The sequence below is a fragment of the Pseudonaja textilis genome, chromosome 5 (assembly GCF_049901715.1).
Source record: "Pseudonaja textilis isolate UNSWEBS1 chromosome 5, rPseTex1.2, whole genome shotgun sequence".
Classification (NCBI taxonomy): Eukaryota; Metazoa; Chordata; class Lepidosauria; order Squamata; family Elapidae; genus Pseudonaja; species Pseudonaja textilis.
This window is the reverse complement of record NC_141994.1, coordinates 3746468-3768995: the sequence shown is the minus strand read 5'-3', so window position 1 is coordinate 3768995 and position 22528 is coordinate 3746468. Positions and strand designations below refer to the sequence as shown.

Below are 22528 nucleotides of genomic sequence, written 5' to 3'. Positions count from 1 at the left end.
TATTGTCATCCTCTTTTTTGGGTGTTGGATAGTTTAATAAGTTGATTATTTTTTTTCACATGATCAAACAGAAACTGAATTATCTCTGAACATGACATTCTATTTAGAGTTTTATTTCTAAGTTGTCATTGCAGCTCCAAGAACAGTTAGAAATGAAAACTGTTCATAGATAATGACAGTGCTGTTTATGATAATCTCTGTGGGGATGGGGCACTGTGTGTTCAGAAAACTGAGCTGGGAACTGCTTCTGACACAGACTCGTGTTTTCGTTCTTCTGCAGGCAGTCTTTAAACCATGTGTGAAATTTTTCCATAGAATTAACTATCAGCCAGGTTACAGAATAACATTTTTAGACTAAAAGAGGGTAGGGAAGTCGCTTTACGTAAGAAGACCCTGGTTGGATGCTGGTCAGTTTGAGAAATTGTCCATTCCCCAACCCTAGACTGTTTTGGAAACTTTTTTTATCTGCTATTTCAGCAAGTAAAAGAGTAAGTCGTATTTTGTGAAATGGGCAACTACATAATAAGATGAAAAAATTATGAATATGATGAATATGTCTTCATACTCAGAGAGGTGGCCTTCTGAAAAGAAAAATACACGCTATCTTTCTGTCTGAGAAATGGACGCCATCCAAAAAATCTTGTTTTATTTGGTAAACTTTGGAAGTGAAATTGACAAGACTAGGAACTGCTTAGTCTGGCTTCATTTATTTTCATTATTGAGATGCAAAATGAGAGGAATTTGGCAGATATTCTCTCAGCAGAGAACACTACTTCTTATTCCCAGGTTATGATGCTTCTAAACCAACCAAAGTTTCTATCAATGCAGGACAGAAGGGCCATACAAAACTATAGAGAATGAAATTCTTATTGGGCTATATAGAAGCCAGGGATTAAATTAGAAATAATCAAAAACATCTAATATGTATCATCTAGATTGGCAGCTTGTGAGAAAGAGTAGTCCAATGCAGTGAATGTGTAATTTAAAAAACTGAAGTATACTAAGCAGCTGTTTAATAATGTACTTAAAAACATGGAAGCACTAGACTATTACCAAGAGTGGCTGGCAGCCATTTAGACAAGAATCTTGAGATACGAAGTATGAGAACAGGGAGACTGAATCTTCTCCTGCCAATCATATTGGCCATTTAAACAGATAACCACCAGGGATTTTCAGTTTTGAAAAAAAAAAAAAGGATTTTCACACAGACTATCTGAGCTCATGACATATAGACACAAATACCATATGCAAAATATATTTGCATGTGAGATTTTAGTCCATCTCCATTCCTATTCATCTATTGCTATTTTAATAGGCACACATGCAATATCTTCACTTCTCTGGATTGGGGCACAAATGTGTTTACATTTTAATTCTACTTCTTCTTTGTATACTTAAAGAACTAAAAACCTGTAAAATGTTTGCATTTGTATATTCAAGTCTTAGAAAGACCTATTCCATTTATCTGGGCTGCTTTTATTAGGCTAGCAATGCTAGAGTACAATAATACTCAATGAGGTTTCGTCTCGATTGAATTTTTCAGTAGAACACAAAAGAACCTTGCCATTAAAATAGTCCTTTATTCTCCCATATGAAGGCGAAAGGTTTTTAAAGTGTTGTGATATTCAGTAATGAGCTTCTATCTAAATTATCATTGGTGACAAACTCACAAAGCACTTTGAGGACACATAGTTATGAAATGCCAGAGCTGCCACTTTCTTTCCTGTAATTATAGGCTAGCTTGCGAGCCTTCAGTGATCATTTATAGAACAGCCTCCAGTGGATTACTGAGAACTTGAAAACATACATACCTCTGCCACATTTCTCTACTCCTTTCCTTACTATTGTTTACCAGTGATATGTAAAATAATGGGGCCTATTCATTTCCCCATCTTAATTATGTCAATCAAAGTACAAAAATAGCACTAGATATAAATACAATGCCAGAGGACTAAATAAATAGGATAGAAATTAACATTAAATTATGAATTTGTGGATTTATGACTATTTCATACTTAAATTATTCTCTTTTATGCTTTTACAACCAACCCAGGTACATATTGCTGTTCAAAAATTCCCTATGATTTATAAATCAAGAACAAGATAATACTGAAAAATGAGAGGATTGGTAGATTTTTTTTTTCAGTCAGTGCCTAATTGCTGTTTCAAAATGCATATGCAAAAGGACATTTCATTAATCATTTAATCATGTCCCTTGCAGGAAGTTGGAACTAATGTTGCAAATATCCTTTTCATATGAATGCTTCATAATGCTATCTTATGCATTTGATATATTGCATATGTCATAAATTATAGCTGCTTCAAAAAGAACCAAGTGGATTGTTATCCCTTAAGATGCTTTTTACAAAACCTTTATTAAGTTTCCCCCACCTCCAACTTATTGCTGGTTCTTTTTCACAGCTTCATTCTAGCCCCCAATAATGCTCTTTCTGATGGCAAAGGTCCGTAAATTACCCATGCAATCACCAACACCATTTCACAGACCTGTTCTACTTCTACTGGTCTGCTAACAAGGCGATTACACACAAATTACTGAAAGCCTATGAAATATTTAAATGCATTCTACTCTGCTATGCATTAATAAGAGCAAAGCAAGCGCTGGAATTCTAGTAAGCTCCAGTCCCTAATGTCCCCTAATGAGCCTCTTACTGTGACTGCAGTTCAAACAGAGAGGTGAAGAAAAAATGCAAAGGGTGCCTTCAGAAAGGCAGCACTGAACAAACATTGTGTGAGCCAATTCTAATTTATGGGTCACTTTATAGGTATATTGATTTTTGTTTTCAAAATAGAATAAATGATGTGGTTGACTGATGTTCTTCCAAAACTGCAGGCCTAGGTAGGTAAGCTGCAAGGGTAGCACATGGAAAATATAAATATAAAGATGTTTTTTAAAGAAAACAATTAGGGAAACATTATAGCCTGACAAATGAAAGCATGAAAGCAAGAAAGATCTTCTTCCACTCGTCTATTTTTTCATTCTATTGATTTGTGACACTAAATAGACGTCAGCTTATCTTGCAATATAGCAAACTATTAAACCAATTTTAAAATGGGACTTTCAAATTTACTACAAAACACAGCATTTCTAAAGTCAAAAAGAGAAATATTTCTGAATCTAAGAATGTCAGAGGCTCTTTTAGGAAGTTGTTTCACTAATACACAGTGTAAATGGTATTTGCTTTATTTTGCATAAGCAGTGTGAGGAGTTGAAATACCAAATGTATGTTCTATTACATGTATGTCAGTTTTCATTAGTTGATTGTGTCAGATGTCTTAGTTTTGAGGAATGATGGAACTATAACTGAAAGACGCAATTTTCTGACAACTTCAAAGAATGCCGTTTTGAGGTCATATTTTGGGAACTAGACTGCATGCTTTCAGTCAAAGGGAAAAAAAACCTAAACAGTAAGTTAAAAAAAAGTGAATATAATATTTTTATCGCCTTTCATTCTCTCTTCCTCCCTCTCTCTCCCCCTCTCTGATTATGTGTGTGAGTGAGTATGTGTGTGTGTGTGTGCATACATGGCATCAAATGTCTTTTTAGTATTAATTAAATTATATTGCTCTTCCCATTGAATTCAATTATTATAGTTAGAAGGCCTTGAAATCTTTCGTGTCGGTAAGCTTTCCTATCTTTTTCACGGCATGACTTTTTCTCAATATTAACAATTCTGCCTCTATACAAAAAACATTGCCTGTCTTTGTACTGTGGATCATGTTTTGTTTTGCTGGTGTCTGCTGCATGCAGGCTAAAGAATGCTTGTGTCTGCTGACTTGAATGCTATAGTGTAAACCTTTTGATTTAAACTTCTAAAAGCCAAATCCATCTACACTCAAACTGACTTAGGACCAATGGAATGATAATTAGTTTTGCAGACAAAATACACCATACAACCAAAGTTTTGACATATATTATTACATTCTGACATTTATAAGACAGTAATGAAGAACTACTATTAAATTCTTTTAGTAATCTTTGAACTTCTTTGCTTGCTGACCTGCAAAACTCATTTTATAATAAAATTCCAAAAGAATTCCTAAGCAGTTTTGGCAATCTTTTCATTACACAATATTCCATTCAATCATTGTTCTTTCTTCGGTTCCGCAAGACTGTTTTCTGATCTAACCTCAAATTCTGACTTGCAGAATGTTTTTCCTTGGAAAAAAATCCTGAGCACATGAGTAAATATAAATTTACACAATAAAAACCTGAAAATCAACCAAATTTTCTTATGTATGAGTGTTCAAAGGCAGAACATAACAATCAAGGATTATAACGGTTTGCCACCTTGTATATCACATATGAATATGTATTTATGTATTTATATATATCCTGCCTTTTTAATCTTTACAAATAATTCAGGATTGCAAACATATATCTTCCTGCTCCTATTTTCCCCACAGTAACAACCCTGTGAAACGAATTGGGCTGAGAGAGAATGAGTGACCCAGAGCCATCCAGTTCGCTTTCATGGCTAAGGCAGGACTTGAATGGTTTCATGGTTTCTTGCTTTCTAGCCTGGTGCTTTAACCACAATCTATAAACTGTCCATTTCACTACCCAAAGCAACTCTGGTGGCTTACATATATGGGCTGCAGAAATCCAGGTAACTATTAGATATATCAAAGGGACAGTATTTTCTAAATTTCTGACATCTGCTGAGTCTCTGGGTGTCAACTTCAAACTCAACCTGGCCGCAGCCATCTTTCTGTTCGTCAGTTGCCACACAGAGGGGAAATGCATTACTAGACACAACAAATAACTTTCTCCTGAGAACCAAGGTCATCTCTACTGGTAACAAACAAGGTTGGGGAAAGGTTGACTGAAGAGTCCACCAATGTGTGTGTTCCAACTGTGATACTTGGGAACGGGGTTATTTCCTAGTTTAATTATACTGAAACTACAGGAAAGATTTACATTTGGTTTTACATTGAAGGTATGCTGATATGATGTACTCATTAAAGAAGACCTTTGAGAAAGAGCCAAGTCTCAGACTTCTGATTTGCTTGGATTCGTTAGTTGGAGCCTTGACACTGGGTTTTACCGCCTGCCTACCAAATAATGTGGCCCATTTAAGGTAACTAACTATATTGAAAATAATGGAGAAGCATTATTGATCACAGAATTCTTGGGGGAAAATAACGTATACATTTCAGTGTAGTAAAAAGTGCTTTGGTCAAGAGAGCAAGAAAAAATATTTTTTTATATTTTACATTTTTATAACTATAAATCATATTCTGAAAATTATTCTTTACTCCAAATCTTGTATTAAATATGAGAAATAAAACTACCATTTTTAAAGGGAAGCCTCTTTGAAATGACTTAGTACAGCAATTTTTTTCTATTTTTTTTCTTTAAATACAATACACATGCACACAATATATAATAAACTGAGCATAAAACCATCCATTTAAACAGGTCTTTTTTTTTAAGTTGAGCTTACTATATACATTAAAAGTATCTTAAGTCTATTACCAGAATACTTCTGAAAACAAAAACTAAATTTGGACAGCATTCTTCATGAATATTTTACTTCAGTACAATATACTTGCATTAGATCTATTAATAAGTATCATGCTGCAACTTACTGCATTCTTGCAAAGAGTACATAGGAACAAGGCTTTGAAAACTGCTACTATTAGACAAGTAGTGCCCTATATAGTTAATGGATTGGAGAAATTTTAGCTTGTTCTTTTGTCTTTAAATTGTAACTGAATTGATATAAAAGGGTTTTTTTTAAAAAAATTAAAATGGGTCTTTGCAGTGAAAGAGACAAAGAGCAGATACAAGCAGATTCAGATGACTGTAAACCATATCACCACTTCAAAAAGAAAGCTGAATTTTATGCCTTTTTAACGTTGGGCTTAAATCTAATAGAAAAGCACAATAATGTACTTGAGGCTTTTCTTTGGGACCACAATGAATCCTACGATTTCTAGGTTGTATACAGTCCACAAGAGTCCTTCGGCTTTGTAGATCAAGGTACTATATGTGACAACGATAGAAAATTAAGAAGTATATATACTCTGTGATATAGTACATGGAAATGAGATATACTGTACATTTGAACAGCCTATTTCAGAAGGCAGAAACTGATGTCAAAGGTGACAATTTCTTCTGATAATAAGCAGAAATAAATAGCAACAGTGATAAACAAGAAGGCCAGAGGTGGTATTTAGCCAGTTCTGACAGGTTCTGGAGAACCGGTAGCGGAAATTTTGAGTAGTTTGGAGAACTGGCAAATACTACCTCTGACTGGCCCGCCCCCATCTATTCTCTGCCTCCTGAGTCCTAGTTGATTGGCTGGTTTTTCTTTTGTTGCCCTGCACAGGAGAACAGAGCTAGAAAGCAGGTTAGTGGGGTGGGGAAGGAATGGGGATTTTACACTATCCTTCCTCTGCCACATCCACCAACCCACACCACACCCACCAAGCTATGTCATGCCGACCAAGCTACACCCACCAAGCTATGTCATGCCCACAGAACCGGTAGTAAACATTTTTGAATAACACCACTGAAGAAGGCACAGCTTATCAGTAATCTAAAACCTATTGTAATATATTGTATTTATTAAACCAAAGTCTTAAATAATAACTGTAAAAGAAATTACAAAGTAATTGTAAAAGGACTAAGCCAAACACTAATATAAAACTACATTCTGAATGGATAGAAGTATTTATACAAATTAGTTTTTTTGGATAAGAAAAAAATGGAGCTAAGCCAGTTACAACTCTTTTATAAATTACGCTTAGAACAATACACGCAGTATATGGGTTACTTTCAAATGGAATAATTTTCAGCAGCTTAATTAAATCCCAGAGGCAAACAATATAATTTCTTTAATCTATAAACAGAAATATCACAGATCATAATATTCTCTTAAAGTACTGTTCTGGAATTACTCTTTAAAATATAACTAAATCTTTTCCGCACACTTAAAAAGAGTAAATTTTAAAAGAATAGCAAACATAATTTGCCTTAAAATATACTAAGAAATATATGTATGTAAACTTGCAGGCATATATAAAAACACTTGTTTCTAAAACCATTATGAGCCGTACCTCTATGCTCTGCTGTTAAACTGCTGACTCTATCCCCCGTTGACTTTATACCATTTGTAACATAGGTCTTTCTAACATTTCTACCAACATCCTGGCAAAAAAGCAGTGCAATTTCAAATGAACTAATTAACTTAATTGTTGATGAAGCATGAAGCAGTTCATTGACCCTGTTAGTTGCACCATGACAACATAAGAGCATCAGCTTGTGAAGTTAGTCATCTATATAAATCTACGTATAACTTTTCATTAGGATTCTTTGTTCACGAAAGCATGACTGTTTTAGCAGACTGACTCCATTTGTGTTCAGTCCAGAAAGAAAATATAAGGTAATTACACAAACCTTATAAAATTGTTGGATACTTTGCTCATAATTTTACTTTTCTCTGATGTTGCTCCTAATTTTAAACATACACTCCACCTATTCATGCTGAATGCAAATAAATATGCTGGATTTTCTTACTATACTTCGCAGTATGACAGAATATAGATTTAAACAAAGGGTTAATGTAAAACCATGATAATATGGTGGGATGATGGAGAAACTGTAATTCTCTAATGCACACTTTATCTTCTCAAACATATTATTAAATGTTTGGAATTATGATTATATGTTCTAGTTATAATTATTTTGTTGGCATTTGTGCCAGCAAGGGATGAGCCTAAGGTATAGTGGCATTAGAAAAGTGGGAAGTCAACTTATAAATTTTCTACTTACTGACTTTTACCCAAAATGTGGGAGAATATTCTTAAAAACTACTTGTATTCAACATATGTAGCAAAATCTGTGGTATTTTGATCAAGATTTTGGTTACTCCTTCACATTTCTTGGTTTGAACATAGTATTGCAACATTTTCTTGGCATAGAAATTAAAACTGAACATATTTCTCTCGTGCTCCCAGCCTTCCAAAGCAAAAGTAGTGCTCTCGTGAAGCATTGTTCCATGCAGGTTGTTGTCCCAAAGTAAAGTAAGTAGGAAGGAGCTTTGGTGGTTGGGTTCTATAAAGGTGCTGGAGCTCCCAGCAGTGTTCACAAGCCAAGAAACCAAAAAGATAGCTGTTGCAAAATGATGAAAGCCCTGCATGGATGTGTGATATCAACACATGTGACTGCCAACTTAATTTTGGGAGGGACCTTCCAAACACCTTATTTTCCTAACTTAACAATGGAGCGTTCCAATAAAGGAGATTTCTTTGAAAGATACATTTAAGAACCAATGAATAAATTCAGATTCATAGTAAAAACAATGATTGTACATGCTAATTAAGAACCAGGGTGAGATTCTACTGGTTCTGACCAGTTCTATAGAACCCCTTGTTAACTTTCTAAGCAGTTTGGAGAACTAGTAGTTAGAAGAAATCTCCTTTTGGTTTTTTCCACCCTTATTACATTCTTGGCAGTATGCCTAGACTTACTGGCTCTGCAGGAGGGTTTTTTTTATTTTCTTAAAGGGGAAGGGTTATTTTAAGCTTTTTACACTGCTGTTGGGAGGAGATACTCCCCTGGATATACTTCCAGCCAAATGCAACAATCATCACTTTGAACAAATAATTGAATAACCGGAAAGGAGCTTTTAATGACAAGGAACCAAGATGAGTGACATTCAGCAAGACTTCTTGGCTAGCTAAAAAGATTGACATTCAAACGTGCAGTTACAAACTCTTTCTGAGTTTTGTCTAAAACTGGTTTTTGATGAAGTTTAATCCTGTGTTTATTGATGGGATAATTTTCCCTATTCAGCTTTGTTTGGAAGGAAAAAGGTTAATCTGTGATCCTGAAAAGAAACTGGCTGAGAAATCTGGCTAGTTCCTGTGTCTATTTATTCTGTAATTGGTTTGACAAGCAACAGATACTGTTGTGATTTAATTATTTGTATTGTATTTGAATTTTTTCCTGCCTCATGGTTTCTTTTTCTATCTGGAGAGGAGGTCTTCCTTCACTGCTTTAGTGGTATCTGGCATTGTCCTTTTGGGATATACTTCCAAGAGGCAGGATGCAATCTTGGCATGTGACCTTTCCTTAAACCTGGATGATTTTGTGAGGTGAGCAGCTGCTATCTTTAAGTGTTGCAAAAGGTTCTAAGGATTGCTTTTCCTGGGTGTGCTCTTTCTGGAGAGCTGAAATAACCTCTGGGTTTCACTTTATGAGCAAGAATTGGCTGCTGATAGTTATCATTGCATTTTAACTATTTTAATTCCTCAAGGTACTCTGGCACCCTGCCTGATTTGTAACTCCGGCTTGCAGGTATTTTTAATCTAATGCAGCTTTTTGCAAACAAAGAAGCTCTTTGCATTTTTGTACAGGTAATCCTTGACTTACAGAAGTTCATTCAGTGACCATTCAAAGTTACAATGGCACTGAAAAAAGTGACTTGTGACCATTTTTCACACTTACGACCATTGCAGCATCCCCACAGTCACGAGAAGCCAGGTGAGGAGAAGTGCTCCTCGACGTGAGTGACATTGAGTTGGCCATGACCACCCAGTCACATGACCACCAAGCCACACCCCCAACTAAGCCATGTCCACAGAACTAAAAAATTTGAATCCCACCCATTAAGCACCCTTATTTCTTCCATTGAGATATAATCTACAGCAGGGTTCGCCAACCTTTTGGACCTCAGGGACCACCAAACTCATAATTTTAAATCCCACAGACCAGACACCCTGGGAAAATCCCCCCAAAAGTCTGCAGGAAAATTCCCCACCCCATTTTCCTACTAATCAATTCTTCTTTATTTGGGATTGCAGGATACAATTTCCAGCTCTGTTCTCAGGAGGAGAGACTTTTGGCTTCATGCAAAAAAAGCAGCAGAAATCTTTCTTTCTCTCCCCCAAACTCTGCCAGAAATGAGTCTTAGCGAGACTTGTCATGCCGGTGCAGCCTCTTTCAGCAGGATGCCTTGCAGGGTCCCCAAGACTCATGGGGGAGAGAAAGAAAGACTTTTGCAGCTTTCCTTGAGTGCAGCCAAAAGCAGAAGAAGAAAGAAGTGGAAAGAAGCAGCCCAGTGGCCAGGTGAGGTGCGCGGGGTGAGTGGGGCAAGTTCCCCCACTGCCCTTCCCCCCTCCCATCACTATCTTGTGTTGTTCACAATGCAAGTGATGCAAGCCTTGTGTTCCTGTGCAGCCTGGATTTGGGGGGGTACTTTGTGGGTGATATTTCTCTGCAGACCACCAAAATTTTCTCACGGACCACCAGTGGTCCCTGGCTCACTGGTTGGCAACCACTGATCTGCAGTATTGAATTCCATTCCCATCAACATCTAGAACACTGCCTGAGGCCCCTAGGCCCATAGCTGTTCTAACTCTTGTAGGTAGTATAGTTGAGTACAAGTTATTTTCTAGGAAAATTTCTGCAAAGAGGTAAATTAAAAACCGTGCTACTAATTTTTTTTTAAGAATTATTTTAGATAAAAGAAAGGGAAAGAATTCTATTTGTGGAACAGGCATTGGTGTTCTACTTGTGATATATTTTTCCAACTAAACCAGTAACACCAGCAATACCACATATTTACAGCTCAGTTTTATGTCTTTGTAATCTTATAACCTATAATCAAACTAAAACAAACTTACTTTAAAAATTGTCCAAAATCTTCACAAATGTTTTCACATCCAGGCCATTTGCAAACTCCATGGCCATAGAGAGTATGAGAGGCTCCAGTCTCCTCGTGTGATGAGCTGCAGTAAAAGAATATGACATAAGATTAATCTCAAAAGCATATAGCACTTGAATTTGATAGGTTATGATAAGGGTCAAAAGGACCAAAACAGCAAAACCTATGGGAATCACAAAAATCTAATTGTCCCACTGAAGTTTCAATTGCAAGTTCAAATCAGCTCAGAGAAGAAAAACCCCCCGAAATGTTTATGAAAAATGAAAAGAAATACTTTAGTGCGTGATATGGTCGGTTTTACTTTTGACCTCAAATTAACCATTTGTCTATAAATAAAATGTATTATTAATAATAAAGATTTGATCCTTTTTGATAAAATGCACTATATTTTCAACCTTTTGTTTCACAGTTGAGACAAAATATTCTGAATTTATCCAATCCTTAAAATGAACTGTACAGATTCAAGCTGTTCTGAATAACAATTGTCCTCTTTTAAGTTTAGTTGCTTCTTCTCAGCCTAGGTGCAGCCATGCTTTAGATGGATGGGAACGCATAGATAGGGCAGAGTCTTCAGGGGAAGGAAATTAGTAAGTTTTAAAGGTCAGTGCCAGAAGTGCCTGTGATTTGCTACCATAGAAAGAGGACCAGGACTATTGCTGTAACCAACCGACAAATTACCGGAATGGATTACTATTGAACTACAGATGGTGAATATCTGGCTGTCTCCCACAGGAAATTCCCTATCCCATTTAGGAGCCTTTTAGGGTGTTTTTAGTTCTAAAGCAATAAAATGACATATAAGGGAGGAAGGGAAATAAATTTCCCTATCATTCTCTCACTTTTCAACTCATACCTCTTAAAAAATAAAAATATTTTTTTTCTTCCCCTTCCAAGTATAGCCAGTTTGTTTATATGCAGAAAAATTATACTTCCAATTAGATGTTTTATGTGTGTACAGTTTTACTTAGTTGAACATCTGTATACTACTAAAACTCTTATGTTTGTTTGTAACCTTCAGTTGGTGAAATTGCAAAGCACAGGGCAACAATTATTGAGCAAAAGTAACTCAAATGTGCTAACCTACAGAATGTGAGGATACAAGACTCCTCTGGGAATTAAATTTGGGAAAGCTGTGGCTGCTCCAGCACCACTGCAATTTCTTCCCAGAAACCTGTAGGTGCAAAGAAAATGGGAGGGCCACACCTCTGCCATCTTTCCCACCTTCCTCTGGTTCCTGCCCCAATTGGCTGGAAGCAAACCTACAATGGACTGGTGATTGGAATCAAGGATGAAATCTGAAATCTCTTAATAGCGGTGAACGGCAAGGGAACGGCTCAGATGCCTGTTGGAGCAGAGGTGCAGTTTTCCTCATGGTTCACAACTCCCTTTGTTCTTTCTCTCCACCCTGCAAAATGCCAGGCGGTTTTGTGGGTCAGTTGAGGAAGTGAAGCAATTTTCAGTGCTGCCTGACAGCTTACCACAAGTAAAATCAATGGGGAGCTGGTAGGAAGTTGAAAGTCGCTCCTACATCATTGCATTTTTGTCTACCTGCGGTCATTATTTCTCTGCCTAGGAAAGGAAATATCTCTGAAAGGATGACCCATTGGGGCACAGGTCATCTAGTAAACAGAGCCCCCCTGTTTTAAATCAAGGCTTCTTTTGCAGCTTTGCTACTGTTACATGCCCACTCCCATTCCACAGCTTATGGATGTCTTCCTTCTGAAAACCTAGATCTCAAAGGTCTGGAATGGCAGAGGAGCTACTAAGGAAAGAAAGGAAAAATAAGGGCAAAATATGACAGCAAAACACGAGGATAATAGCTGCACAAAGGTTACTTTCCTTAAAGTTGACCACTATTCCTGTGGTAGTGAACAATGCTGTGAGGCTGAAAGAGGGCCCAGTGTTGATGGAAGGGTTCATAGCAAAGGAAATATCTTTATAGCAAAGGAAATATCTTTGAAAGCAACCTCATACTGATATAGCAAAGGAAATATCTTTGAAAGCAACCTCATACTGATGGTCAGAAGGAACAGAAGCTGCTCCCTCCAGAGTTCTCAGCTGGTGGCACTGGTGTCTCAGAAGACCAGCTGATGACCACATCCATTAAAGCAATTATGTTCCTCTGAGGGGTCTGTAAGTCAGGGTGGCTATCAAGACACTATAAATCTTTCAGTTTAACATAGTGGATGTTCAAGTACACACATAGCTGTCATACAGATGCTGCTACAAAGGGCAATAATAGGGATATTGTGCTGCTGAAGCCACAAAAAAAGGAAAATATTTGAAGGCATTAGACCTGATGCAACTATTGTTGAAATTATGGCTTTGTGTGATTAGCCCTTTAATACCATGGATGGTGCAAACTTTAAAGCCACTCTAGTTGCTTCTTCTTGACTAGGATCTTCTTGCACATTAGTAGCTTTCTCTATATCACCAAAGTAGTGAGGAAATTTGGATCTAGTGCAAATAGTAGGTTCTGGCACATGTAAGAATTCTTATTAAACATTTGGTTTGAGTTGAAGTAGAAGCTACATGTCATCTCTAATAGAATACAAAGTAAGTGAGGCCATGGCAATCAGGCTTGAGAGCTGGCTGTGGGGGCAGCTAAACTTCAACTATAGCTTCATGATCACAAAATTCATAGCTTAACATGCATGAATTGTTCCTGCAGATTTTTCTCATGGTACTTAGAGAACACTTGAACAAATAGAGCTTGAGAACAGCACAGCCTAATTTGCAAAAGCATCCATCCCCCAATCTGTTTCCCCTCTCCATTCATGGACCAAATCCCATGGTATGGTCTCTTCCATGTATAGTCCAGTCATTTGATTGTGGCAATAAATAAATAAAGCTGACCATGGTTAATGAGCTGGTTGGATTAGATAGAATGTAGGAGCTAGAGCCATTCTTTGAGGGAGCTGGGCAGTTTAGAAATATGAAATATCAAATAAATAAATAAATAACATAAATAATATAAATAAATAAATAATAACATAAATCTCTCTCTCTCTCTCCTTATGCTAGGCAGAAGAATACTCATCGATGCAGATCTACATGCCTGATGGACAAGTCACTACTTTTACAACATCCCTTTTTACCCTGGGATTCATATCTTTCTTGTAAATGCAGATAAAAGAAGAGAAATGCATCCAATATACTTTGTATATATTATTGTACTTTATATAAGGATGCTGCCCTAGCTACTGCAGGTTGTAAGCTATATATGTGACTACTTCTGTGCCAGTTTAACTAATACATTGATATGTGAAGTGTAAATGATCTCATTTTCATTTTGATGCTGAATTTCAGGATGCATTTAAAATTGACTGTCCATAGTTATTATTATAAGTAGTTGAATTCAAATGGACATATGATTCCATTTAATTAACTTTATTGAACATAGTATGGCACTACTATCTCTGCTATTCTTTTGAAAACTTCATAAATATTGTAAGCTACCCAGTTCAACAGCAAGATGGGTGACATATAAATTTACAAAATAAATAAAATAAATAAAAAATAGATAAATATCACTGAGGTAAATCCTAGATATATCCTGTTATTAGAATCACAATATAATATGATACATTTATAGTCTTGCTACAACACTAATATATTTCAGAAATGATGTTATGCGAAAACAATAGAATGTAAGTACCAGATATGTGTGCATGGAAGTAAAGAGAAAATGATACATACATATAAACAAATCCTGGAGGTATATTATGCAACACCTCAAAACCCTTTTAAACTGTCATGGGTGTCTGTAGCCCTTATTCTTGTTGTCTTGTGAATATAACTTGTAAATATTATGGTCTCCAGACTAATGTTGCAATGTTTACTACAGCAACTTTGAAGTTAATGAGTACAACAGACTTACTCACTGATGTGCTAAGAACTATGGTTTAGGTTCCCCTGTTAGTTGACTAATTACAAAAGACTGGACTTAGTGGTTGGGATCTAGAATCTCAGTCCCCAAATGGTGTACTTGGATGGAATAAGATCCTTTGTAGCCAGTCCAATGTTCACAAGCAATTAACCATTTTGATCAGAAAAACCAGTTGCTATTTATTACGAATGGCACACTACTGGTACCACTTCATAAATTAGTCTGATGTCCTTTAGTTTCAGTGTGGCTTATATGTGACTGTTAAACAAGATCGCTTAAATAAAATAAGTCCAGTTTTACATAGTGGCTTTTGAGGAGATGGAGATCAGGCTTTAAATTTAATATGGCTGAATGAACCTTTTACAATCTCTTTGTTTAACCCTCTAAGGATAAAGAGAGTAGACGTTCATATATGCCGAATTATGCTCTTGGAGAAAAAATGAGGAAGAAATATAATTTTTAAAATTACATTGCATGATTGGCTTATCAGAAAATCCCTCTTTCAGGGTCATCCTTGTGTGCTATAAGGCAGGAAAAAAAAAACATATCCAAAGAAAGTAACAAATCCCATAAATCAGACAGGGAAAGTACGATAGTTCTCTTCATTGGTTAAAACTGATTAAATACTCAATTTTAAAAACGAAATCCAAATGACTAAGTTCAAAGCAACATCTTGCTGAATTTTAAGTTAATTTTGTGAGCCATACTGATGAATATTTATACCAGACGAAAAATCAGATGAGTTCTCTTATTACCTGTCTCGTCTTGCATTTAAAACTGATGACTGTCCATTCACTATGGACTGATGAGTTATTGGTGGCGATGCTTTGGAAGTAGTAGAGGAGGTAGTAGAAGAATTGTTAGTAGTGAGGTCTAGCCCTCCATGTTTAATGCCATTGTCTTCCATACTGTGAACTCCAGTAACTTCTTTCCATAACTGCTGAATCTCAGCAGGACTTAAGCCAGCTATAAAATGAAAGAGAGCTCCAATAATATAGGAAAGTGAGAGGTTCATATAGTGAACTCAGTGTTGTTAATGGATTAATGCTAACAATAAAGATGATATCGTTTCCCAATATATCAACACGTAGTAAAATACAATTTCATTTCCCCAAATTTCAATTAAAGTCAATTAAAGGTCACCAACCTACATAATATAATCTCTCTTGAAAAATTTGTTCAAAGGATCAGTAAGAAAAAGCCACAACCAACAACAGCAACTATATTTGAAAAACAGGTAGCCATGAAATATTTAGATGATATTTTATATAGCCTTTGGTATATTTTCTTATTTTTGAATCTTGGCTAAGTGCATATATATGCAAAGATCACAACTGCCTTTCCAAAATGGAAATGATAAACTAAAAATAAAAAAAGGTGGCTTTAATACAAATGGTAGTAGATTGTCCTCGACTTTCAACCACAATTAAGTTCAAACTTTATGTTGCTAAGTGAGACATTTGTTAGGTGAGCTTTGCCCCATTCTATGAACTTTTCTTGCCACTGCTGTTAAGTGAATACTACAGTTGTTAAATTAGTAACACAGTTGTTAAGTGAATCTGGCTTCCCATTGACTTTGCTTGTCACAAAAGGAGCTCTCATGATTCTGGAACACTGCGACCTTCATAAATGTGAGTCAGTTGTCAAGCATCCAAATGTAAATCACGTGAATATGGGGATGCTGGAATGGTCGTAAGTGTGAAAAATGCTCATAAGTCACTTTTGTCAGTGCTGTTGTTAACTTACAACGGTAACTAATCGCACCTAGTTGGAACTATACAAGAGAAGTGTGATAATAATCTAACATTGAGGATACTAATGAATAACTACTGTGACAAGGCTATTGTATCTGATAAAGATTTTAGCTCTATACCAATTGATTTAATACAAATGTTCTTTGTTCTCTGAAGGTAAGTCAACAAGCACTCTCCACTAAATACTATTTCAATCAATTCCTATACTGAAACAAAGGGATATCAGTTTTATCAAATGTCACATTTACCTTATTTGCTTACTGGTGCACTGAAGTAACCTAGTTTAGTTGTGGATTACCTGACTCAGAGAAATAGAGCTGCCATTCACTAGTAATGTATTGATAATGCCTTATTCTAATCCCCCAATGGCCATTCCCAGAAGTTTCATATAGACAATAAAGAGCATTTGGAACACAACCTCTTGGCAGCTCCTTATAGATGCAATCTTCCAATACCAACTCTCTGAAACCAACCTTGAAAATAGAAGTGTAACAACTGCCAAAAAAAATTATAGAGAAATTGATCCAAACAGCCAACTTCTTTCAAAAAGCTGCTGACAGATGAAATAGAAATAGCAAGACTATTTCCTTATTCCTAGTCCTAAAAGTCCTCCGTTACACTGAACAAGAATACTTTATCTCTCAAAATCAAATCTGATCCCAAATTAGAAAGGATGACCAATGTCCAGCCCAAACACGGGCAATTATGCTACCACCATGTCAAAGAGACACAGAAGGAGGCAGTTGAAGTCTACAACTGTATACCAAGTAAGATTACGATGTAACTGACTGATCAGAGTGTATGGATTAAGCACCATCTGATGCAGCAGAACTATAATCTGATTGATGGCCCTTAAATCCTGACAGAAAGGATAAGAGCCATTGAGTTTTCCTGACAAGTCATATTGGTGTATTGTAAGGGGCTAATGACCTCCTTAATAAGTAAGTAAGTTTTCAATAATAGTTTCAAGTCTTGCAAAGCTTCAACATTAATACGGGTGTTGGCGCACAGAAAGAGACTGCATCGCAAAAAAGATATTCCAACAGGGGATGTATTATTAGGCCATTCAGCAGACAACTGAGTACTGAGCAGGATGCTCCAGTGTCAACCAAAAGAATGGCACAGATCTCCCTCTGACTTGGATTTTTACTAGGGGTGAAGGTGGAGGCATTTGTGAAAGAGACGGGAGACAAAAGTTCGCCTGCCTGTGTTCCCCTAATATCTCTGACAAGAGATCAGGTGTGGAGCAGACTGGGTACACAAAGGGCATTCCCTTCTCCAGTGGGTAAATTTCTGTGCTGCCCTCATACTTCAGGGTTGGTGTAGAGAGCTTTATTCAGTCTGTTCCACACAGTTCTACTCCAGGTTTTCAGTTAACCCCCAGCTGCGAGCTTAGCACAATAATTGGCTCCCAACCACATTGATCAAAGCAAAACAAACTTACAGCCAAACCAACAACAGTCTTAGAAATAAAGGTTTTGTTGGGTAGGTTCCAAAAATAAATCGCCAAAATCCACTCGGAGGCCCAGGGCCTCCACTGAGGTTTGTCAACAAGTCCAGTGGTCCAGTTTCAGGGCTTGCAAGGAGAAGTCATGGGAATTGCCCAAGCCAGGAATTGAGGGGATTGTTTTCAGCAAAACCAGCCACAAACAAGCTCCAGACTAACTTTCCAGGCAATGGCCAATTAGTCCATCAGACAGATAACCAGCTGCTTCAAACACAAACATAAGCACCCTCCGCAACTGAATTAAATCCACGAGCTGCAGAGTCCCAGAAACACAAACAACCTTCTGGCTACGACCCACACATATTGCTTCCAGCAGCAACACTTCCCTCTGCCTGCCGTGCTAAATAGCCCCTCCCGGTGCAGTCCATTAACAGGGGCGGGGCCCATCAATCTGGTAGATCTCGGCCTCTCTGCCCTGCACACTCTAACATCTACCAAGGCTTGTAGCTCCTCCCCCTCTTCCTCATTGGGCTGTGAGCTCTCCCCAACCGAGGCATGCTCACCTGGCAGTCCTGGGTCAGCAATACTGCCAGGAATGCTTTCATTCTACCTCAAGGCTTCTGAGGAAGACGTGGAGGAGTCATCATCCACAGGAGATATCACAATTTCTTACCGATCCTGCATTGGCTGGGCTGCAGGGAAAATTATTGTGGTTGATTACTCTGAGTAGCATGGACAGCATTACCTTGCTCGTGACAAGACCTCCTCACCCACCTCTTCCATGATAACCCCCTTGCTCCTCTTCTAATGTTTCTTTCTGTAGGGCTTCTGCAAGCAGCAAAACACTACACTTTCCTTCTTGGTGTCCTTAGCCTCTACTTCAGGTGTAGCAACTTAAACTCTAAAGGGCACTTCTAGCAGCTTTTCCATTTTTTTCAGTGGAAGTGCCATCCAATTTTTGCATTTTCTGTCTGATATCAGACAATAAAAAGCATATTAAACAGTGGTTCTCTGGAACCTCTGGATTCAGATCACTGTACTTCCAAAAGGTCTGATATAGAAGCTCCAAGAAATCACTCAGGCGTTTTGGAAGTACAGTGAATATCATATATTTTTCCAAGATTGTTCTGCTTAGGGATAGCAGTTTATAAAGCACAAATCATCAAATCCTGAATGCCTTTAATCTTCCATAGTCTCTTGGGCCACAAGAGATTCACCCGCTTGCAACATAAATACCCCTGATCAGCAGTCAGAAAACTTAGAACACTTAGCAGGGGGATCGATTTCATGCCTTGCCCTGGTCAACAGTGGGAATTTTATAAAGGACCACTCAGCAAACTTGCAACCTATTGAAGCACAGGAGTACAGGATTGGTGTTTTTTTATTTATTTTTTTGACAAATAACACATTGCCTGACTATTGCAAGAACTTTACCAAATATTCTTGGACAAATATAGTCTTTTAACAGAAATTCAGTCATGGCTTTTGTACCCCAATGTGTGTTTGCATGTAATTCTCTCAAAAGGACCCATAACTCATGCATTGAGAGGTGTTGTTTTACCATCACTCTCCCACCAATTCCCCTGATAAACAGCACCCATTTTATGAGCTCTGTGCCTATTTTGAGTAGTATATGATGGACATGGTGCAGGAAATTGAGAGCGAATGAGTACCAAGGAGAAAGGGGCCTGAGGCAACAGACTTGGTGGTGTAGTCAGTAAGACTATTTCCACAACTGTATCTACTGTCGTCCTTCTTGTGGGCCCTTACATGTATGACAGCTACTTTGCCAGTAAGCAAAACAACATCCAACAAACATAATATCTCACCCCCATATTTAATAATCCATTCTCTTTCCATAAGGTGCCAAAGACAAGTACCATACCAAAAGCAAGTTTGCTATCAGTATAAATACCGTGTTTCTCATATAATAAGGCCGGGTCTTATTTTTTTTTTTTGAGCCCTGAAAAAAATGGCTAGGTTGACTTTTTGGGGGTGACTTAATTCCCCCCCCCCCTTGCATCTTTGGGCGGGCGGGTGGCGATGGCTTGGATGTTGACCTCAGCGTTGGTGGGGCACTTCGTATTGGGGTCAACGCAGGCAACACCATATCCGGGTGTGCAACAAAAGTACTTCCTAATAGCAAGCCCCCCCCAATATTCCCCCCATTTCTCATGTTTTAATATAGGCCTTAATTTGGGAGGAGGGGCTTAATTTCATTTCATGCCTATAAAACATGCTGGGGCTTCCTATTGGGGGAGGCTGTATTGTTGGAGAAACAGGGTATTAATAACTGTACCTTCTGGCAACTCCAAGGCTCTAGTCAAGGCGGTAACTTCAGTTTTCTGAGCTGAAGCTCCAATGGGGAGACCCAGCTTGTTGTTCTCCCTGCCATCTGTATACAGGTCCCTGTCTGCATCCCCGAGGTCAATCAAATCTGGGTGCCCAGAAAACACCTCAGAAATGATTTGAACACAATCATGTGTAATATCTTGTTTCAGTTGCGGAAGAAAGGTGGCCGAGTTAAATTGGGTGCTCTACTTTAACGGAACGCGGGGATTATCTAGAAGAGCGATTTGATATTTTTCCAAGTGATTTCCTATTAGCCAATTACCTCCCTTTGTTTCAAGCAACCCTCTTATGGAATGGGGGGTTTCAATTAATGAGGATGGCGCAAAAGGTTAATTAATTGTTCAGCAGCCTTTCAACATTTAGACCAATTATCAAAATTATTAGAATCCTGATCAATATATTATAATCAATACAATATAATCCCCCCTTCATACCTTAAGCACTGTGCAGAAGAATGATCAATGGGGATAGGATAAGCAGTGACAGCATGTGAGTATTGTTTCTTAGGACAACCCTCTGATATGGAGACGGGCAAATAATGTATACAACAACAAAATAAGAGTACTAGAAAGATGATAAAGAGCAAAAAAATTCTTCGAGCCAGGAGTGAATGCTTTCTTAGAATGCATAAAGAAGTTTTTCTTTTTTGCAGGCCCAGGAAGAGCAATTCCTGGCAGACAGAAGGTTTTAGTCTCTTTTGCTTGGGAGAAATCAAGTAATTTATCTTGATTTTCTGAGGCTCAGTTTGAGAAGCCAGAAATTTGATTCATATCCTAGTAACTAATTTAATTATTCTATATCTGGAGGAACCATACATTTTAAACACCAGAACCATATTAAACTTCTATTTTTTAAAAAAATGTTAATTGAATATTTATGTAAGAATCTTCACATGAGATCAAACTCCTGTTTGTGCATTTATACTATAAGACAAAAAAAATCAATACTGTACTGTACTGTATGTTTTCCTGTGTCTTATAATAACAATGGGTGAGTACTTGCAATTTCCATTACTTTAAACGGCGCTCAATGGAACAACGGAGCTAATTCATTTTGGGGGGGTTTCTTTTGCTTTTTTGGTATTTTTTTTCTTTAAAGGGTACATAAATGTAAGCCAATAATAAAAATAACCACACCCTTTCCCACTGAATCTTATATCTTTTAACCTGGACCAAAATGTACTATTTCTGCCCTACTTATACTTGGAAGGATTTGATCTCATTATAAATTTGAAGAACATATGGATAAATTCATATGACTTTCACCTGCATTGATTTTATTGCTGAAATGATGAAATTTTGTGATTAATTAAAATTATTCAATTAATCTATATATATATATAAAAGTGAAATACCACTCATGCATCATTACAAAATTTCCAGAAATGTAAAGCCTACAAACTTGAAATTTGGCACTTATGTTCCTCTTGGCTTCTAGATGCTTGCTAACAAAGGATTTTTCAAAATGACCATCAGAGCATTAGTATTCTGTATATTATTATTAACACGCTCTGATGCTAAGGAGTTCTACTTCCCCTCCCCACCTGAAAAGAAATCTTTTCCAATTGCAAAACACAAGCAGAGGAGTTTCACTTTCATTTTTAGTTTCACAACAACAAGCAGCTTTAGTACAGAACAGTTGAGCTAAGCCACACCCAGGCACCTTGCTGTCACCTTCTTGCTCACAAAGCAAATACTGTTTCAGTTTCCAAACAGCCCTCAACTCACAGTGCCAGGACGCTAGCCAGATGAATACCGATGGGTGCTGGTAGGCAGAAGCAGATTTATTTATTTTTTTGCTTATTTTCCTCCCCCAAAACTAAGCCCAATCACATAGTTTTGTAGCAAAGCACGGGTATACAACTGGTCAAGAATATTATCGGAATTTTAAACATTTGCAGAAATCTCATTTAAAACACTAAAGTTCTGAACAATGTGTGACAGTAAACTTCATCTTAAGCTAAGTATTAATGTGCATTACATTAATGTGCCATTTAGGACAAAGATGTACGATGTGTACATACCTCTCAAAAACAGCCCTCTCTATTGAATTGTAATTTTTCATGGGAGAATTACAAAATTTGTGGAGTGTAATAAGTTGTGTTGCTTCTCCAAGAATATGCATGTCTGCTGAGCTATAGTCATTTTCAATTCGTACATTGTCAAAAAACAGGAATGATTTGTTAATCCATTCTGTAGTTGAATCGAGATTCCAATCTAATCTGTCAAACATTCTGAGATGAAAATTATAACAAAGGTAGAATATACTTGCTATTGGAAAGACTGCAACTATATCATCTCCATACAAAAAAAAAGTGCAGTTGTGAAGGAGAAATACTATATTAGCCATTACTCCATGGTAAAGAACAAAAGTATTTTACTACCCAAAGATG

At 37.2% G+C, this 22528-nt stretch overlaps 1 protein-coding gene across 5 annotated transcripts in view; it reads right to left on the bottom strand.

Annotated features, from left to right (window-relative positions):
• Window positions 1–22528, bottom strand: part of FOXP2 (forkhead box P2) — a 503349-nt gene that overhangs the window by 56648 nt on the left and 424173 nt on the right. For all 5 annotated transcript variants that reach the window (XM_087933993.1, XM_087933992.1, XM_087933994.1 and 2 more), the window contains 2 exons: window positions 15339–15549; window positions 10654–10758 (listed from right to left, as the gene is read on the bottom strand). In XM_087933993.1, coding sequence (XP_087790119.1) covers window positions 10654–10758; window positions 15339–15549 — 316 coding nt within the window. The remainder of the gene's footprint in view (window positions 1–10653; window positions 10759–15338; window positions 15550–22528) is intronic.